Source organism: Daphnia carinata, chromosome 1, assembly GCF_022539665.2.
Source record: "Daphnia carinata strain CSIRO-1 chromosome 1, CSIRO_AGI_Dcar_HiC_V3, whole genome shotgun sequence".
Taxonomy (NCBI): Eukaryota; Metazoa; Arthropoda; class Branchiopoda; order Diplostraca; family Daphniidae; genus Daphnia; species Daphnia carinata.
This window is the reverse complement of record NC_081331.1, coordinates 1,558,654-1,576,689: the sequence shown is the minus strand read 5'-3', so window position 1 is coordinate 1,576,689 and position 18,036 is coordinate 1,558,654. Positions and strand designations below refer to the sequence as shown.

General features: G+C 39.2%; 3 protein-coding genes across 5 annotated transcripts; 2 read left to right on the top strand and 1 right to left on the bottom strand.

The window, feature by feature from the left end:
* Positions 1-1,675: 1,675 nt before the first annotated feature.
* On the top strand, positions 1,676-6,534 carry LOC130692053 (meteorin-like protein). Its single transcript, XM_057515124.2, has 4 exons — positions 1,676-2,171; positions 4,154-4,322; positions 4,968-5,244; positions 5,436-6,534. Exons 1-4 carry the CDS (start codon positions 1,966-1,968, stop codon positions 5,942-5,944), a joined length of 1,161 nt encoding a protein of 386 aa, XP_057371107.1. The 5' UTR covers positions 1,676-1,965; the 3' UTR covers positions 5,945-6,534.
* A 7,916-nt stretch (positions 6,535-14,450) lies between these two features.
* Positions 14,451-16,500, top strand: LOC130692047 (uncharacterized). 3 transcript variants are annotated; one of them, XM_057515114.2, is made up of 3 exons: positions 14,451-15,979; positions 16,042-16,158; positions 16,232-16,500. In XM_057515114.2, exons 1-3 carry the CDS (start codon positions 14,531-14,533, stop codon positions 16,379-16,381), a joined length of 1,716 nt encoding a protein of 571 aa, XP_057371097.1. In that variant the 5' UTR covers positions 14,451-14,530; the 3' UTR covers positions 16,382-16,500. The 3 variants fall into 3 exon arrangements, with proteins under 3 accessions (XP_057371097.1, XP_057371095.1, XP_057371098.1); XM_057515112.2 differs by having other exon boundaries at positions 16,042-16,167; XM_057515115.2 differs by having other exon boundaries at positions 16,236-16,369.
* LOC130692055 (uncharacterized) lies at positions 16,483-18,009 on the bottom strand. Its single transcript, XM_057515126.1, has 5 exons — positions 17,895-18,009; positions 17,599-17,675; positions 17,346-17,529; positions 17,045-17,275; positions 16,483-16,955 (listed from the first exon to the last, which is right to left on the bottom strand). Exons 2-5 carry the CDS (start codon positions 17,671-17,673, stop codon positions 16,840-16,842), a joined length of 606 nt encoding a protein of 201 aa, XP_057371109.1. The 5' UTR covers positions 17,674-17,675; positions 17,895-18,009; the 3' UTR covers positions 16,483-16,839.
* Positions 18,010-18,036: the final 27 nt, after the last annotated feature.

Genomic DNA, 18,036 nt, shown 5'->3' with positions numbered 1-18,036 from the left:
ACGGAATAGAATTTAAATAAAAATGAAACAAGAAATCCGGAATATTTTTCTGTTTTTTTTTTATCAACGAAGACGTTCAGCAGTGCGTGTCGCAAAATGCGCAACGTGTTCCTCTTATCTGTCGAATAAATTTGTGTGTACAACCGAGTCTCTTTTATTCTTTTTAAACAATTTTACCCGACGTTTTACAACTGTTAAATAATGAAATTAATTTGAGGAAAATTCTTCTTTTCCCAACAACGAATTCCTTTTGAACCTGAAACTCCACTCGATATCCCTTTGGTGTTTCCTATTTTCTTTAGGTGCGTTCAACAACGTTTCATTTTTTTTTTTTCGAGTGTTCATGTAAGAATAAGGTGGTAACATTTTACATGCCCCGAATACCCCAAAAATATATATATTTTTTTAAATAATCAAAATCTGTCGAAGATGAGGACCTTGGAATGTTCCAAGAATGTTTTTTTTTTCTTTTTTGGCTTCTGATCGAATAAAAAAAAGGGGGGGGGGGAATGGGAGAGTGATTTACATACCATACCATCATCATGTTTTATAATAATAAGGAATTCCCTTCATTTTTATTTTTTTCTTATAATAAAAAAAAAAACTGGTGCAACAGCACACGCGCGCTCATCGTCAACAAGTCGACGGAATCTGACAATCGTTGCTGCCCCTTTTTCTTTGATGTGCGATGGCATCTCTTCTTTTTTTTTTTTTTTTTTACCTGGATTCTAATCGCCCTGTAGCGCAAAAAGTTGAAGCAGATGAATAAGATCCGTGATTCGATATCTGAAAATGTGTTGGACGAGGAGAGAAACCTTAATCACCACATCTACTTTTTTTTTTTTTATAGCGCTGGATGCCCTTTTTGAAGAAATCCAACAACGAAGAAAAAAATAAAATAAAATTCCAATCAGAAAGTAATTCTTTCCAATTCGCCCGTCAGCGACGACCAAAGCCAAAAGGGATGTGTTGTTGTTTCTTCAACATCAGGCGCCATCATGACATCGACTTTTTTTTTTTCTTCTTCTTCGTATGGAGATTGGAGGGTAGAAAAGAAGAGAAAAAATAACATTTTTGATCATCGTAAAAAAGAAAAGGGAAGGACGTTATATAGTTAAGAAAAAAAAAAAAAAAAAAGAAGTCGAGGAATATATTATTCCCTTCCTTCCCTATGGCTACTTGCATTCATCATGTCTCCTCTACATCCTTGTGTGTGTATCTCCTTTTTTTTAAACATATATTTTTCCTTTTTTATATATGTATATTTTTTTTTTTTTCAGTTCTTGTCTTTAAAAACGTGGCCCGTGTTATTTTCTCTCTCTTTCTCTCTCTATCCCCTCCCCCTTTTTTTTTTGACCGTTTGCCTCTTCTCTGCATCCTCTACATGGAAATGTTTCTTCTTCTTATCTTTCGAGCTCTGCTTGCACCAGCACCAAAAGCTTTAGAAAAGCTCCAGGCTTTCAACATACAAACCTCGCGCGCCCTATCTCTGATTGGGGACCCGCCTCCCTTCCAAACGCCCTCTGGCCATGACCAGCCATCTTTTTTTTTTTTTTTGATGCTGGCGCCATCTTCACATGCTCAAGCCTGCCTGGGCAAGAGAAGGACTCGGTGCAGCGGTCAGTTGGGCAGTTGACTCTCTCCCTGCCGGATGGTTCACAACGCTCCGGTGTTTGTTCAACATCTTTTTTTGTGGACGTGGTGCATCTCATCATCATCTGCTAGACCTTCCCCCCCCCCCCTCCTGCTGAAACAAACACACAAAAAAGGAACCGCCACATTGGATTATTACACAACTATGCGCGCACTAGTGACTGTGAGATCGGATCCTTCCGGCTATTTGAAGGCCGTGTGTCTGTGATTTTCTTCTGGGAAAATTAAAGTGAAGAAAAAAACAAACAAACAAAGGAAAACAATAATCCTTACGACGTTGAAAAGCAAAAAAAAAAACACACACAAGGAGAAATGTCGAACCCTGTGACATTGTTGGACAGGCGGCAAACAAATGCCGACGATGAGCAGCGTGAGAAAAGGTCATCACCTCGTTTCTCGCGACGGATTAGCGTCAAAAGTTTACGCGTTTTTTGGGTGCCCCTGATTGCCTGTTTCATCCTTCCCTTATTTATGTGCCCCTCGCAAGCTGCAGCCGATGGATGTGACTGGACTGGCAGGTTGGTTGTGTTTATCTCATTTAATTTGCGTTCTTTCGCAATCGTCCCTCGATTAAAATATTTCACTTTTCCTTTGTTGTTGTCAACCGGTTTTTCTTTTTTCGTTCCTCTCCCTTTTTGTGCGCATGTAATTAGAAATGTTGCAAGCTTCGACAATATGTAAATGTCTCAAACACGTGTCCAACTCTGTTCTCCAGTCATTAATCCTCCTCTTAAAAAAGGACCTTTTTTTTTTTGCTTTCTTCGTTTCTTTTAATGGCATTTTTTTCTGTTTTTGGGCGTGTTCGCAGAGGTCACATCTAAGCCTGAGAGTCAAATTTCTTCTTTTCTTTTAAAAAAACCTAGAGCCCCTTTCATTTTATCCCCCAAAAAAGTAGGTTGAAAATGTCTTCCATTTTTTTTAAAGACGTGTCCCCCCAAAAAAAAACGCAAACAAAAACAGACAATCTTTTTTGTTTGATTCCCAGTTGCGAGATAGAAGAGTAACTTGATCGATGGATCTGTTTTGATCCCCTCGTATTTCAAAACTTGATTGCGCACAATGGCCAGTGGGTGGAGTAGTAGACATCTATAGCGGCCATTTCGATTTTTTTTTTATCCGCAATACACACATACACACACGCCAATTACAATGGCACCTGATTTCCAAATTGATACACGGGCGCCAAAAGAAATTTTTTTTTTTTTTTGAAATAATAACATACACCTCGCCTTTTTCTATTGTCTGATGGTCGAGGGGTGGATGATATTCTTTTCGTGTTTTTTCTCTTCCGTGCGGATTAGACTCCGCCTCGGTTTTTTTAACGGCCCCCCTTTTCACCTCTCCTTATAACAATTTTTGAAAAAAAAAAATAAAGTAGAGGGTTGGGGGCTCTTTTGGGTTGATGAATAACTCGATCATATTTCACTGGGTAGGTGGAATTTCCAGCTCGTTTTTTTTTCTTCTTCTTGGGTTGCCTCCCCTCTTCAACTTTCCCCCTCTTCTGCCCCCTTCATTGAAAATGCATAGAAGCAATAACTAACTCACCTGTTTTTAAGAGTTTCAACCTTCCCCCCCCCTAGATTTTTGTTATTTTTCTCTTTAAAATTGAAGCAAGGGCTTCTTCTAACCGGATAGTGATTTATTAACAGAATAATTCGATCCGTCGTGTCCGTCATCTTCTTCCGGCTTTAAACAGAATGTTGATTAGCTCTTTTGTCTCCTACTTTTTTGAAGACGGAACGTCCGATCGTTTCCGGCTCGTACGGATACATTAAGGGTGGGCACAATATCAGTTTTAAAAAAAATTCTTATGATGATGACGAATCAGGTCTCAACACACACACACACACACAGAAAAACTCTTATGGAAGATGATTTTAAGGCAGACACACACGTGTTGGTGAAGGGAGTTGCCTTGTTTGTCATCTTTTAACCCCAAAGGATTTTGTGACTTATTTTCTTCTTCTATTCTTTCACCTCACGCTCATCGTTTATGTTTGTTCGAGTGTGCACGGGTCATCCTCCCTTTTTTTCCTCTCCCCCAAAAGAAGAGGGCAACATGCGAGGGTTAGCATTTTTTGTACCTAGATTGTTCACAAACAAAAAAAAAAGATGATGTCTTCACCTTTTTTCGCTTTGTGTAAATGTTAGTGTGGGCTTAAGTTGAGAATTCGTAGACTTGGAGGAAGGCACGTGTTTCCCCCCTATTTTTCCAATTTTTGAAATCATATTTTTTCACACAAACTCATCTTTTTTCTTTCTCGATAAGAGCATATTTTTCTCGTCTAGTCACGTCCGGTTTTCATTTTTTTTTTTTCCGATAGCATACCAAACCCCCTAAAAAAGGGCGTGTGTGGGGAGAATGGGGGAGAGAAATGATTGCATAATTGACATGTGAACGATTGCGTACTATACGAAAAAAAAATGCAATGTGAAAAATGTATTGCTGCAATGATTTCTTTAGATCTAAAAAAAAAATCTCTTTTTATTTTTGTTACAGCGGTTTGGAGAGTCCATCGAGCGAAGATCAGACACAACAACAGCCTCAATCACATCGTGGAGTCAAACCAGTGTACCTGCGATGCAGCCAAGGCTCCGTCTCCTGGCTCTATCCCCGCGGTGCCTTGCGGGTGGTGCTCCGCTACGGAACAGCTGGCAAGGAATTCCAGGTACATAAGAAAAATCTCTCTCCTCTTTTACGCACACGTAGCATCTTATAGTTTTTATACACACACACACACACATACACGCCAGTTGGTTCTCGCCACACAAGAAAAAGAAACGACCAGCGGGCAAAGCGATAGACCCTTTTTTTTTGTTTCTTCCTTTACGTTCTCATTACAGGAATTTTGAATATATTTCAGAAGAAAAAAAAAAAAGAAAAAAATTAAATTCCTTGCTGTTTTCTAGTCACCAATCCCCCCCAAAAAGAAAACAACATGTTTTGGTTTTAAACTAAAGAAAGGCAAAAACAACTTTAAACTTTTTTCTTCTGTCGTCGTCGGGAACATGCCAAACTACATGGCAGACAAGACATTTTTCTAATTTCTTCTTCTACCCTACATATGTGTCTTGTTTTTGTTTTTTTTTTTCTTTCTTTCTTTTTAGTTCTTGTAATGGCGCCGTTTTTCAATCAATCTTGATTTCGATCTAACAGTTAGACTCGTCGAGAGCTAAGATAAGATGTGTCCTTCTTACCTTTAAAAGGGCATACGATTTCTTCCTCACTCGAGTTCTTGTGTACACGTTTTGTTTATTTTAAATATTTTATTTAATTTTTATTGATAAATTTTTTCTTTTTCTCTTGAATTCAGGCGTGTCTGAAATTATCCGCAGACTTTGCCGGCGCCAACATTTACGTCGAACAGCACCGGACGCTGAAACTGCTGCACAGCGGATCGTCGTCGGCCATGCTGCGGCCGGATGGCAAACGCCACTGTTTCGACAGTCACTCGGGTCAGGTGGCCCTGTTTCTCGAATCCGAGTCACCAGTCGGTGGGTCTGATCCTCTGCGACGGGAAACGGCCGCGTTCGATTACGATCTCCAACTGGTCGAAGAGGAAAACGACCAGTCACACGATCCTTGGCAAGGTACAGTAGTCTTCTTTTTTTTTTTTTTTTTTAATCATAATTCAGTACCAACGACAGTGACGATCAATGACTTTGAAACGCATTTCGGTTGTCACGACATGGTCACGTGATTGTCCCCATTTTTTAATCTCACACGTTATCGTATTCACCTTAATTAACAAATGCATTTTTTCGTCTTGTTTCATTTGCAGAATGTCGACCTTGCAGCATCAAAGAGTCGTTGGAAATGTTTTGCAGCAGCGATTTTGTTGCTAGAGGCTTCATCTCGTCCGTTTACAACGACGCCCAATTAGAGAGGACGCTGCTCAAGGTGCGGGCTACGCGGGTCATCCGGCAGGCCTCGTCCGTCTTTCAACCCGTTAATCGTAAATCTGCGTCATTGCCAAAGCGGAGAAGGCGGAGTCCGTTGACGCCTAAACGCCTCATTCCAATTCCATCCAAATGGAAGGGAATGGACGGCGTCGAAGAGGATTTAACGGACGGTGACATCGACAACAGTTTGCTGGACGATGAGCACACCGGAACGCTGCACGTGCCGTTGACGTGTCAGGTGAAACACGGCAGCGGTGAGTTCATTTTTATGGGCCGCAAACGATTGGGTGACGCGGTTCTTTGGTGCGCCCCACGACTGGAAGAATGGCAACAGTGGGTCCATCAGGCTCAGACGGACGGATCTGCCCAGTGCCGCTTGGAGGCGTGAAAATGGTTATCTCATTTCCCCCCTTTTTCCGCTGTGACATTTGATTTCACCCGTCTGACGTGATGTGCCATTTCTTCATTTGAATTTTATCATCGTGTGCCTTTTATTTGTCGAACCGTCGCCTGCCAATCAAACCGCTTTGATTGGCAGGTCGGCGTGCAGACCCCCCTCGATTCTACGTCAATTTTATCATATGTAAATGAAGAAAACAGATTATGTGTACATTTTTTATAAAACAGAGCGTCTCAGTTTTTTTGTTTTCAAATATCGAGTCTGCGAAAGGCGGACGCCAATTCGGAATTAAAAAAAAAAAGAGGAAATTTTGTAACACGGAACAACAAAAAATTTACTGATTATGTGCCTTTCTCTGATTGTGTGTATGATGAAGCCTTGACGCACACCTGTCGATATCAATTTGTACAGACCGTTTTGCGCGTTGACCTTAACGTTTGTGCCTGTGCTGTGTGTTTTCCATGCAAGCACAGTTTTACCTTTTTTTTTTTTTCGTCTGTGTTTTTGGCAGTCAACTGTGATACGAGTTACTACGTGCATCAAAGAAATACATGAAAACAAAATTTTGTATGAAACTATTTTGTTTTGTTACCTCTTCTTAATCGATACCGGATATTCAAAAATATATACCATTTTGTTACACACGATTGAATTCAAAGAAAATAATACATTTCTTTGCTTGAGGACGATAATCGTTTTAGAAGGGAAACGTCATAAATGAAAGTCGACAACGTTGGACAGTAGTCGAAAACGATTGTTATCAAAGACCCTTGTGTGAACGCAGTCTCATAAAAATCAGTGGTGTAAAAAATGTGAAAAAAAAAAAACGAGAATGCGATACGAAAATATCAAACACTTTGATCAAGTTTTTGGATTTGATTTGTAAATTACGTTTCCCTTTGGACTAAGCTTTGATTCACATTAGCAAACTTCGAGACACATTGGACGTTGATAGAAAGGTAATTCCCATTTCAATATTATACATAAAAAATGAATTGCCAAAAAAAGACAGTAGCAGATTTGATTATGAATCCGATTTTGCATAAACCGTGTCTGCATTGTAAATTGCCGAAAGCCATGCAAAAAAAAAGAAAAGGTAACTCGGGACACAGGGGAAAATAACAACCGAAAAAGCCGACAAACATCTTTTTTTTTGTTTCTGAAATCCACCGTCACCGAACTTTGGTATATAAGAAACGCGTTTCAAGGGATGGGTTTAGGACAATTAAAAGAAGCCGCGATTTTTTTCGGTGGCGGCATTTCGGGTGTGATGTTGTTGCCCACTGGATATTTCTTGCAAACCATTCGATACACACACACACACATGTACACACAAATAGATCCCTTTTTATACAGCCGTCGCGGGGGCCTTTTTTTTCCACTCGGACACACTTGAATGTCTACACGCATATTGTGTGTACAACTGCGTCCACAAAGTTCTTTTTTTTTTCCCTCCTATCATAACACGGCCCTGTTAGACTGTGAAGAGTCGCCAAGGGGATCGGCGAGAGGGGAAAACGAGAGGGTCCAATTAAGTTGTAAAAAAGAAAAAGAAGAAGAAGAAATACACTACACGCTATAATATAAGAGTAGTCCAGGGCTATGCGAACAACCCTGTGAAATTTTAGACAACGGGCTCGGGTCCGTCTCGTATTTATTGAACTGGATTCGAAACGGCTTCTTCAATTCGTTTTTCTTTGCTTGTGATGTTGGGGACACACACATTGACTAGATCACGTCGTCTTCGTCAACAAGCATATCCGCGACCGATGGGATGTCCGACTGCCGTGTCTTCCACGTCTGTTTCTCTTTCCCATGAAATCAAAAACGTTGGCCACTTTGATTTTTATACAACCGACGCAGAAAACAGTTGCTCGTTTGTCTATTTCTTTTTCTCGTCTTATTGTCCGTGCGTGGGAGACACTCATTTTATTACAAAAAAAAAAAAAACTCTTCTATTATTCCTTTGAACGCAAAGATTTTCGATTGAGTTTCAAAGTCGCCATACCTTTTTTTGCTGTTTTGCCTGTGGTGTTTTATGCTTTCATCCGCAGGGGCAAAAAAAAAAAAGGTAAGAAAATGAAAAGTATATATATTTAGCCGTCGAGATTTTGACCTTTCGTTTTTCTTCTCCGCTGGATATTGTTGGCACACGTGTGTCGTCACCTGCGGCCAATTTTTGTTTTTAATTTCTATTTTCTTCATTCTCTTTTTCCTTTATTTTTTTTTTCCTCCCCCTTAGTTTAAAAAAGAACGACATAAAAGGGAATAGATACACAAAAGGGCACTGTGTTGTTACCGCGCAGACCCCGGCAGACAACATTTTGCCGCCGCCATCAGATTGGCCTCCAGGGTCCGTGCACGAGCCATCTTTGATTGAAATCATTTTTTTCATTTCGAAAAGTTATGAAGGGAAAGCTTCGAACGGAGCTCTTAACAGCAAAAGCCATCCGGTTCTTTATTTATTTATTTTTTTTTTTCCTACCTCTACGAGTTTTTGGTTTTTCTTTTCTTTTCGACGTCAGTGGAGCCTTTGCTATCATCATCAGTTTTCAAGAAAAGATTTTTTTTGTTGTTGTGTTGTTTCTTTTTGAATCGTTATCGTGTGTGACCTCCTATTTATTTTTCGTCAGTTGTTTGTTTTCTTACCTGGCTGCGTAGGCTTTTCTTTTTTTTTTTTTTTTTTTTTTGTGTTCCCCGTTCTTTCGGTAGTTGTCTTAGCAATATAGCGTATGATACAAGTTTTCCTTTGAATTATTATTCAAATATATACGAGCGGGAGACTATGCGCTAACGCAAGAAACGTCAAAAGAAAGAAAAAAAGACGAGGAGCTTCTTACGAAGACGAGGTAAATAAAAGATAGGTTAGACGCGTGCTACACACACACACACACATACACACAGACCAGAAGAGTCTTTTGCGCCGTGTGCCTCTCTGATTATGCGCGAGGGCGCACCTGATATTTTAAATATTCCGCTGCTGCAAGTCGCGGCCGCGTTTAATATGCATGTGTGTGTTTGACCTTGCGGGCAAACGCCTCCTCCTTCTTCCTCTCTCATCATTACACACAGAAGAGAGGGAGACACGAACGAGGCTTTTATAACAAAGCAGCAGGAACGATCATCGTACTACCCACACACTGCGTGCCCAGATCAAATACGTGAAGAAAAAAAAAAAAAAAATCCGTGAACGGTAAGCAAAAAATATTACCGAGTCGTGCAGCGCAACGCTATTACAAAAGATATTTTTGAGTGTGTGTGTGTGTGTGTGTGTGTGTGTGTGTGTGTGTGTGTGTGTGTGTAATAAGATCCGCGTTATTCCTCCCCCTCGATTGACCTGCGAATTGCATCCGATCCTTTGGGCATCGTCGGCGCAAAGTCCGCTGATTCGTGTAGGATGCGGCAGCAAAGTTCATTTCCGCAACGCGAATCGGCGGAAATGGCGTCAGTGCTACAGATTGCAGAAACAAAAAAGTGGCAATGAACGCAAGGCTAGATTTCTGAAATAGATGCACATTTTCTTCTTTTTTTGTTCTATCTACTTTTCCTATTTCAAGAATTTTTTTTTGTTTTTTATCAAAAGAGACGAAAGAATGTTACTAGTTCCTACTACGGCGGGAGCAGGTTAACTCTAGATATTTGTTGGTCTAATTATTGTATGCAAGCTGTATAGCTATAGGCCTTGTGCTTATGCAACTGAGGGCAGAGTCCAATTACCATGCGGGTGTACACGTATTCTAATAAGCCTTCACATTTCTTTTTGCTTTTACTTTTTTTTTTTTTTTTTTTTTTTACTAGGCTCCGCCATCATATCATAACAAAAGACTAACACACACACGCACTATAGTTGGGGCCGAGTAATTGGAGCTTTGCTCGTGCCCTCCAAGCTTATAGACACACAATACCTTGACGGTAGGAACGATAAGAAAAAAAAAATAGTTCCAAGTTTTCTCTTTCTTTCGTACATCTTGTATTTCGAAATATAATTGCCTTTCGTTGTGTTCTTTTTTCGCTTACAACCCACATGATGGCGTATAATAGGAAGAAGAGCACCTTTCTATGAAGAATTGTGCACTTGCTCTGATTTTCTGCTGGCGGGTTTCGATTTATAAACAGCATTTCTTGTAACATAGGCAACTCCTGAACAATTCACCTCTCTGTTAAAGAATAGTATTGCAGTTGTAGCTGGAATATCTACAAACGTAGGCAATAAAAGGCGAGCCCGAGAAGGCAAAAGAGGCAGGAAAAATGATGACGGGAGCGGTCATCATCTCATCCTCGGCGTTCCAACCTACGCACACGGTAGCAATTTAAATCCAATTGCGGCAAATCAGTCGGGACTGGACGATGGGGCCAGCACGAGAAAATAACCACAGATATAAAAACCCACACGATCACTTGCTGATCTCTTTCTATTTTTTTTATCGCTATGTTATTCACGATCGAGGCAAAAACATCACAGCTTACGGCCATCCGTGTTCTAGTCATCATCATCGTTTTCCAGTTCATTCTTTGAATTCTTTTGGCTTCAACGGACGTGAGTAATATTTGAAATTGTTAGATAGCTCGTTGGTTTCTGACCCGCCCCATTCTATTTTTCTCATGTTTTCGAATTCCTTTCGAAAGTTCATATTGATTGACGACTGTTGCCTCTAATTTTGCCTCGTATTTTGGATGTGTTTTTTTTTCTTCCCGGTCGCCCTCGTTCTGTTTTTTTTTTTTATCCTTTCCAAAACAAATCTTGTTTGATTTGTGTGCTTATAATTTCTTTTTTGAAAAGGGCGATCCATAAAAGAAAAGAAACAGTTTTGTTTGTGACTTGTTCGCTTCAAGTGGACGCGGGATTGAAAACAGATTGTGATTTCGACAGACAGGGCGAAGAGTCATGGTCCATGTGTTTTGTCTGTGTGTGCGGACACTTGGCTGCTGATAAGGTGTGTCGAACTTGGGAGGACGACTGTGAATATTGTAGACCCAGTGAAGACAGAGTGTGAAAGCTATCGACACGCTCCAGCGCTATACAACTTGACTTTCTGTTGCTGCTGTCTCTCTCGTCCCTTGTCTTGATAAAAATGCTTCAAAAGATAACACAAATGCCAAAGTCCCCCCTTGAAATATTCAACACAACACCACCACTATAATGTAGGAAATATGCTGAGAGTTGTTCACAGCACACCCTCATTCTTCCTTGTCCACGATTGTGGACTGCTTTTTTTTTTTAAAGAGCCTCAATGCACATTATAATGCGCTGGCGTTTTCTTTTTATTATGTCGACCAAATCGACTGCGATAATGGAAATAGTGCGAATGATTCGTGCAAAATGGAAGGTAAGCGCTGATGCGTGGCGAAAGGCTGACCTTATTTTGTTTACAATTGAAAAAAAAAGAAATGGAAAAAAAAACAGGTCAATGTGAAATGTCCATATAAAAATAAAGAATAATTTATTCTAATCAGTCCTATATTGGGGCGATATAAAATTCAGATGTCTGGTTATGATAAATAGATTTACCCACCCTTTGTCGGACCATGGAAGAGAGTGTTTCGTCCAAGAAAATGTCATTTTATAATTCTCATCTCGAAGAAAAACCTGGTTATCTTATTAGAGACGATGCTCTAAAAAAAAAAAAACCAACCGTCTTATCAAAATTCAAACCGGGCTAATAAAAATCCATCAACAGACTGAACGCGCGCGATGGATGTCTTCCCATTGTCCTGTGCATCGCCGAGAGATAGAGTCCTCGAAGCGCTTGTCGTCTGGCGTCGTTGTGTTATGGAACACCGCCACGTTTGTCTCTTCTTTTTTATTTTTTTTTTCTCTCGTTCTTGTGTTGAAGAAGAAAAAAATATATATGTGTAAAAAGATGAGGGAACCTTTTGGCTGCTGCTGCTGCTGTTCCAGACGTTGAGGGATATAGATGAGAGATCGAGTCTCCCCCCCCCCCTTCAGCTAAAAAAACCTTAAAAAAAAAAATAACCCCCCTCTCTCAAAAAAATCTGGAAAGGGCTTGTCAGATTTCAAACATGGTAAGCGAAGTCAGTCAAGTGTACGAGGGGAAGGTTATATAGCCTATGCGAAGGCCAGCAGGGACTACATAGCTTGAGAATAAGAAAGAAAATCACCATTTTTTTTTCTTCGACGGTAGTAGTAGGAGTTCCAGCGTACAGATCCAGTGTCAACAATTTAAAAAAGGAGAAGAAGAAAAATAGGGAACAAAAAAAAAAATAAAAAATATGGGTATATGTACATACACTGTAACCTCCGAGGCCGGTAACCAACAACAAGAGAGCCGGAGCCGCCAGAAAAGTTGGCCTGGCCCCTATACGTTTTCCCCTCTTAGAGCTGCTCGTGCTTCAATCACGCGATCGACGATTCATGAGAAGATAATGAAATCTCTTTTTTTTTTCCTTTTACCATCACTATATTACCCCTAGCAAGATTCCTTTGAAGATTTTCTCTTTTTTTTTTTCTCTTGGTTGGGCTGTTTGACTATCAAATAGCTGAGGTAATGATTGACAGCTACTTCGTGATGAGCGGGTTTGATATTTTTCTTTCGCTGTGTTAGGTGTATGTAAAGCTGAGGATGGAGGATTTGAATAACTATTGCTAGGCTGGTCTCCCATCAAAATCGAAATGAATGTTCGAGGAATCTAAAGACATCATTATGCAAGGCAATAGACTTGTATAGTACACAATAGCGATCACGGGGGACCCTGTGTTCAACTATGTTATTTCTTGTGTGTGTTGACACGTGTGCCAGCACTGGCACGGCCAACAGGAATGAGACGACTCTGTTTCTGTTGTGATGTTCCCCATCAGCGGATCCGATGACCCCAAACAATCTCCAAAATGAAAATGTGTTTTTCTCAGCCCGTCTGACTGGTATATGTTCACTGCTCACATCTCTCGTTCCAGCGGTTCAACATCTACTCGAGAAAACCTTAAGCAAATATTTGTTTTTTTATCCGGACCCTCGTCGCCCTTTTTTCCTATTAACTAACAAAAAAAAAAAAAAAGGGAGAAAAAATATACATAGATATGGCTATGTCATATCTTGGTATAGTATGTTCATAATATAAGCACAACAGCCATACATTACCGTGCTTTGCAAACATGTATATTAGTATATATATATTTACTTTAATTTTTTGTACCAACTTATAAGGTGCTATGTGTGAAGTTCTCGATCAACTCATGTAATGTCCCCTTTAACTCTTGCTTCGTGAGCCGGACTATTTATTTACTTTTTATTTCTTTTTGAAACAACGAAAACAAACAGAATGGGTTGTCGTGTCCTCTCCTTTGTTATTTTCCGCAAGGGATATTGTCTAGTGAGATGATTCAAAAAAACTGATCAGTGGTACAATATTTTAGTAAAGCGTTTACCTCATGAAATATATGAGGTCTATTTCCGTGATTTTCGTTAATTTCGAATGTAAAGCACACCTTTTTGGTGCTAAATTGAAGACTTTGGAAAAATACAAAATTCGTGGAAAAGTCGGGCTTATTTTTAAGACCAACAATTTGACGAAAAAATGTACCACTTGGAATTCTATGATAAATTACACCTTTATGCTCAAAATTAAACGCTGATTTGAGTAGAAATATTCTTTTTCTCGTCAAATTAACGATTTCTTAAAGATATTGAATATTGTGTTGTAACACGATTGCGGTGTACCGTACTAGCGCGCCAGCCTTTGATACCGTCTCCCCTTAATTTCAGAAAATATCTAATCTCGTGTAATATATGAAGTCAAATGTCGTGATTTTCGTTGATTTATAATGTAAAGCACATCTATTCATTGCTATATTGAAGACTTTGGAAAAATGCAAAATTTATGGAAAAGTCGGGCTTATTTTTTTGTCGGGCTTATTTTTAATACTTACAATTTAACGAAAAAAATGTAGCACTTGGAAGTATATGATAAATTACACCTTTATGCATAAAATTAAACTCTAATTTAAGTTAATTTATTCTTTTTCTTGTCAAAGCAATAATTTCTTAAAGATATCGAATATTCCGCTGCAATACGACTGCGCTATACCGTACTAGCGGGCCAGCCTTTTGCTACCGTTTTCCTATATATTTCATAAATATTTAATCTCATGAAAAATAAGAAGAATATTATCGTAATTCTCATTGTTTTCAAATTTACAGCACATTTGATCACTGCTAAATGGAGGATTATGGGAAAGTGCAAAATTGGAGAAAAAATCGGGCTTATTTTGTCGGGCTTATTTCGAGCCCAACAATTTTACAAAAAAATATACCACTTGGAATTTTGTAATAAATTACACGTTATACTCAAAATTAAAGGTTGATTTCAATAAAATTATTTGCAATATTACCCCTATTCAACCCTATGCTTTTACGTTGAGAAAAAGCCAAAAAAGACGTACGTCAGGCACCGTCGCGACGGCTGAGACTAGTCTTTTTTTTTATAAGGGGGAAACATCAGAGTCATCTTGCGAGCAAATTTTCAATACAAGACTCAACTTTGCCGGTTGCCAAGCGGCAGATGCGTCAAGTCTAAAAACAACAAAAACTAAATACAAACTGAAAAAAGGGTATAAACATGGACTTTGATGATGACTCGTTAGACGATCTGTTACGAGACTCGTCAGCTAATAAATTTAAGAAGCCTGTCGTCAATGTCGTCGCTGATGAATTGTTTTCCACTCCGAATATCCAGTCATCGAGGAAGGAAAAAAAATCTGCGTTATTAGCTGAACTTTTCGGTCCAAGTTCTACCAGTTTTGGTGCAATAGAATCTAGTTTGGAGGATCATGAAAAAGACGCAGAGAAATCCACGCCAGTCAACAGTTTCCTGGCAAATTCAACAGTTCAAGGAAAGCAAAATGAAGAATTCAGCTTTGGCAGCTATGTTCCAAGTGGTGTGGCAAAGCTTACTGGATCCACGAGCAGACCAACCACTTCTGATTCCCCTTCTAAGCAAAAACAAACAGATTTCTTCCAACCATCAAATTTTAGCCTACCACAAAAGTCTGTAACCGTAGATCAATTTGTGCCTGCTGGTGGATTGCTGAAAGAATCCTTAAGCATTCCTCCCCTGGAAAAAGAACCAGTCACCTCCACATTACAGTTAAAATTTCCTGTGCTAGTTCCAGAATCAAAAAATGGTGCAGAAAGCAGTTCAAAATCCCACAGTGAGCTTCCGAATCCAACTATCCCACCAACATTATTTCCTAAACCAATTTCCAAAGGAACAAACATGGCTCAGCAGATCCCAAATGAGCAGCATCAAGTAATAACTGATGCCATTCCCTTTACTTTCCCATTACCGAAGAACAAACCAGTTTCAAAAGAAATATTAGATGACAAAAATTTAGCAATAATTAAAGATGTACTCGACAACTTCTCTAACAACTTCTGTAAAAGATTAGAAACTTTCATCGGGAAAAATGATAACTTTAGCGATATTACGAATTGTCTTGTTGAACTGCACAAATCCATTAATACAGCAACACATAACTGGTCGAGTTATGCAAGTAAGGCTCCTGACCGGGCATTCGAGGAACTTGAAAGAAGAATGTTGACGTTAGAGAATAGAATCGAACTGACCAGCCAAGAAAATAAAAATCTTCTTGTGCGACTTGACTTTGTTGAAAACCAGCTGCGTGAAAATCGCAATGAATCCTCGAGAATAAAGCTTGATACAGAGACTGTTGTTGAAAGTCATCTCAAGTGGATGAGAGAGACAGTAGATAATCTCGATAAAAGAATCTCGACCCATTCGTCTCAGTGCAAGCATTATGCAGGGGAGGAAAGTAGCAGCCGAGAACTATTGCAACAAATGCAGGAGAAACTGTTGAATTTTGAAAGCAAACTAGTCAAGAGTTCCATCGCTACGGGACATCAACAGGAAGAAACGCTTCATCTGCTGAAAGCAGAGTGTAAGTGGCTCGAGCGGCAAAAGAAGAAGCTAAACAGCGATAGGAAGGAACTGCGGGTTTTCCAGAAGAAAATTCAAGAAAAGCAGCGAATCTTAGATGAATTTTCAGCGGTAGGAAAATTTATAATTGTTCATTACAGTAGCGATTTTCAATATTTGTTTAAAATTTTAAGGAACTATCGAAGACTTTCTGTCGTTTGCAATCACAGTGTTTGGCTGTTGATGCGCGAGTAAAAAAAATCGAAAAATTATGGACTTCACTCCGAGAGAGGCCAGAAAAACTTAGTGAAGTAAATAAAGTGCGAAAGTAATAAATTTGCAAACCTTAATAACGTTCAGTAACTTTGGTTTGGCTGATTCCAGAAAGACGTGAGCAAGCAGAGCTTCAAGAGTTCCGACATTCAAATGGAAGATTTCGGACTGGCCCTTTGGAAACTTCACGTCAAGGGGGACGAGCAAAAGCTCACCGAACAGCACAATTTTCTACAAATGCTGAACAGAACAGTGATTTGATATCCTAATTAACATCTAAAAACTTAATATAGCAGGTTTATTTAAAAAAGGTATTTCTATTTACCCGGAAAATGAATAAAGACAAACGGTCACTCCAGATGTAGTATGTGAAAAATGTATTATCCAGATCATTATGAAATTCAAAAAGCGCCATCAGTGTTAAGCTGCACAATTGAGATTTAATAGAGAATACTTAATTTAAGAAACGTTATTTGATTTGCAATATTAAATATCCTATAAAATATTTACCTCCACCAAGAGTTACGGAGATTCAAGACTAGACTACGCAGATTAAGGCACTGTTTAACAAGGAGAGCTATATGGCGTATTGCTATACATAACCGGGTTTGTATAACATTTTATGCTTTACTTGGCATTATTATTAAATTAGGATTGCCACTTAAGTGGGAAAAATCATGATTCAGGCGTTTGGAAGGCGATTTGCGTATGAGGGCGGATTACATATGCGAAGTGAGACGTTTCATTTCAGCGGGAGAATTAATGTTCATCTGATCTCTTTCTCGCAATTCTTGGAAAAAGCTGAACACAACTAACCAGAAGTAGATCATAACCACTGAAAGCGACGGAGAAAAATTAACTTGCATTATTATTTCTTTATCCAAGTTTTGGCAAAAATGAAATTGTAATGCAAAGAAAACTCACGTAGTTCAAGCACGCCGATGATTAAAAAGGTAATGCCATAGGACACTGGAAGAATGACGACACAGGTGATAATACAGACGACAGTGCCTACCATGACCATTACAGCAAAAATAAGCCACGGTAGGAGAAAGTTGCGGCGTTTTTTCACGGCTCCCCAAACTAACAGTCCGGCCAATATTCCACCAAGAATTTCTCCCAGGATGGCAAGTACAAACACATAGGTGCTATATGCTTTTAATGAAACCTCATTAATGAAATTTTATACAATCATTTAATTTAATATAATAATGGTGAATCATACCATGGACTAAGAATTCATGAAGTTCTTCTTTTTTTTTATCTTGATCTTCTTTAGGGAGATGTCTGGTTCCGGTAGCCCTGGGAAAATCAATGATCTTTTCCATAAACTTTATGACAAAAGTTGCTATTTCATCAACAAAGATCAATGCTAAAATCAGAAAAATGATGGCTGTGATGGCCCCAGTCTGGAAAACATCAAAAGAAGGTGTGTTACATTGGATGAATCATTCATTTAAAAAAGTATATGAACTAACAAATCCCATGACACCAAGTGTAACTGTCCCCCTTCGTAGAGTGAAACAGCAACAGCACCTTCTCAGAATGGCCATATCTAACAATGCAGAAAAGAAAACAACGTTTAATTGTACATCTTAGGCGCCTTTTGTAAGGTGAGGTAGTAGTTTATTTATAGAATCTCAATATAGGCATGAGAACAGGGAGTGGCTGATCAATCCAAGATCAGTTTTAAAAGGTAAATGGTAAGCTCATCACACTAAATTTGCTCATTATAAAGCATCATTACCAAATAAATAAAGAAGCGTTTCTTTACCTGTTAAACGTTTGTTTGTTCACAGCTGCCGTTCAACAGACACATCAACCACAAATAATTTTGAAAGACGTAAGACACACTATGGTGGTACAATACTATCCACGGACCGATTTCCTTAGCTGCCATCTTGTGGGCATCATAG

Coding starts and splice junctions, on each gene's coding strand:
- LOC130692053 (XM_057515124.2), top strand. CDS start 1,966: ATGTCGAACCCTGTGACATTGTTGGACAGGCGGCAAACAAATGCCGAC. Junction 2,172..4,153: donor GGATGTGACTGGACTGGCAG/GTTGGTTGTGTT, acceptor TTTTTGTTACAG/CGGTTTGGAGAGTCCATCGA. Junction 4,323..4,967: donor CAGCTGGCAAGGAATTCCAG/GTACATAAGAAA, acceptor TCTTGAATTCAG/GCGTGTCTGAAATTATCCGC.
- LOC130692047 (XM_057515112.2), top strand. CDS start 14,531: ATGGACTTTGATGATGACTCGTTAGACGATCTGTTACGAGACTCGTCA. Junction 15,980..16,041: donor TCTTAGATGAATTTTCAGCG/GTAGGAAAATTT, acceptor TAAAATTTTAAG/GAACTATCGAAGACTTTCTG. Junction 16,168..16,231: donor AACTTAGTGAAGTAAATAAA/GTGCGAAAGTAA, acceptor GGCTGATTCCAG/AAAGACGTGAGCAAGCAGAG.
- LOC130692055 (XM_057515126.1), bottom strand. CDS start 17,673: ATGGCCATTCTGAGAAGGTGCTGTTGCTGTTTCACTCTACGAAGGGGG. Junction 17,530..17,598: donor CACTTGGTGTCATGGGATTT/GTTAGTTCATAT, acceptor GATGTTTTCCAG/ACTGGGGCCATCACAGCCAT. Junction 16,956..17,044: donor CATCGGCGTGCTTGAACTAC/GTGAGTTTTCTT, acceptor CGTCGCTTTCAG/TGGTTATGATCTACTTCTGG.